The sequence below is a fragment of the Sinocyclocheilus grahami genome, unplaced genomic scaffold, assembly GCF_001515645.1.
Source record: "Sinocyclocheilus grahami isolate Dianchi unplaced genomic scaffold, SAMN03320097.WGS_v1.1 scaffold460.1, whole genome shotgun sequence".
Taxonomy (NCBI): Eukaryota; Metazoa; Chordata; class Actinopteri; order Cypriniformes; family Cyprinidae; genus Sinocyclocheilus; species Sinocyclocheilus grahami.
The window spans coordinates 734,952-736,239 of NW_015505639.1; the positions used below are offsets into that span (position 1 = coordinate 734,952).

At 46.7% G+C, this 1,288-nt stretch overlaps 1 protein-coding gene across 1 annotated transcript; it reads left to right on the forward strand.

The window, feature by feature from the left end:
* Positions 1-211: 211 nt before the first annotated feature.
* Positions 212-1,288, forward strand: bdkrb1 (bradykinin receptor B1). Its single transcript, XM_016234910.1, has one exon. It carries the CDS (start codon positions 212-214, stop codon positions 1,286-1,288), a length of 1,077 nt encoding a protein of 358 aa, XP_016090396.1.

The window sequence follows — 1,288 nt, forward strand, 5'->3', positions numbered from 1 at the left end:
TTAGTTTTATTTAACTATTATAACCCTGATTCAGAATTACACAGATGGCCCCGATAAACTAATAATTAAACTAGTAAAGTTTTAAAACAGCAGTTCCCAAATTTAAACAATTATAATATTAACAAATTTCAACTGAAGTAAACCAATTGAGAAGTTCGCAATAAGTTCATGATGTTCTAGCTGATCTCCAGCAGCTCTTTTATCTTCTAGAATGCCGTCAGAGCTTGTGTCATTGGCGACGCTTCAGCCTCCAAATGCATCCGTCACTCCAGCATACCTGGATTTTTTCAACACAACAGAGTGGGAACTAGTCTACTCCATCATTCCACCGTACATCTTCACCGTGTGCTTGACAGGAATTCTGGGAAATTCTGTCGTATTGCTAGTGTTCCTGCTCCAGGGAAGCCGCTGGTCCGTGCCTGAGATCTACCTCGGCAATCTGGCGCTGGCTGACCTCATCCTACTAGTCTGTCTGCCGTTTTGGGCCATGAACATCCTGAACTATTTCATGTGGTCTTACGGAGAGATCATGTGCAAGGTGGTCAACCTCTCCATCAATGTCAACATGTACACCAGCATCTACATGCTAGTGATGGTGAACGTGGACCGCTACCTCGCGCTCGCCTTGACCATGAAGGCCATGTGGCTGCGACGGAAACGCTACGCCAAGTTCATTTGTGTCGCTCTTTGGCTGTTCGGTGTGGGAATGGGAGCTCCGACGGCTGTCATGCGAAAACTGAAAGATATTCCAGGTCACCGAGCCGTCGAATGCCACCTGGATTATCCTGACACGACTTGGAAACTCGCTCATCTTCTGCAGCTGAACCTGGTGGGCTTCGCTCTACCATTCCTGATCATCACATTCTGCTGCATCAATATCATCCGGGCTTTGAAGCGACGGAGACACATCAGTTATTGGGAGGACAGAAACGACAAGAAGGCTACAGCCCTGGTGTGCGCCGTCACCCTGCTCTTCCTCATCTGCTGGGGTCCGTTTCACTTCATGACTTTGCTAGACTTACTCTGTGATCTAAAGGTTTTGGATGAGAATGAGTGGTCTCACTTTCTAAACATCGGAAGCCAGTTTTCTGTGTACCTTGCGTTCTCAAACAGCTGCCTGAATCCGCTGCTGTATGTTTGCTCAGGAAAGTATTTCAAGAGGAAAGTCAGCAGCATCTATAACAGAAGAAAACGCTCCTCAGATGTGACTGCGCTTCAGCGGACGGTTCTAACCTCTACGACAACTGCCAATCAAATCAAGCCTGTTGTGTTATATGAGAAAGACTAG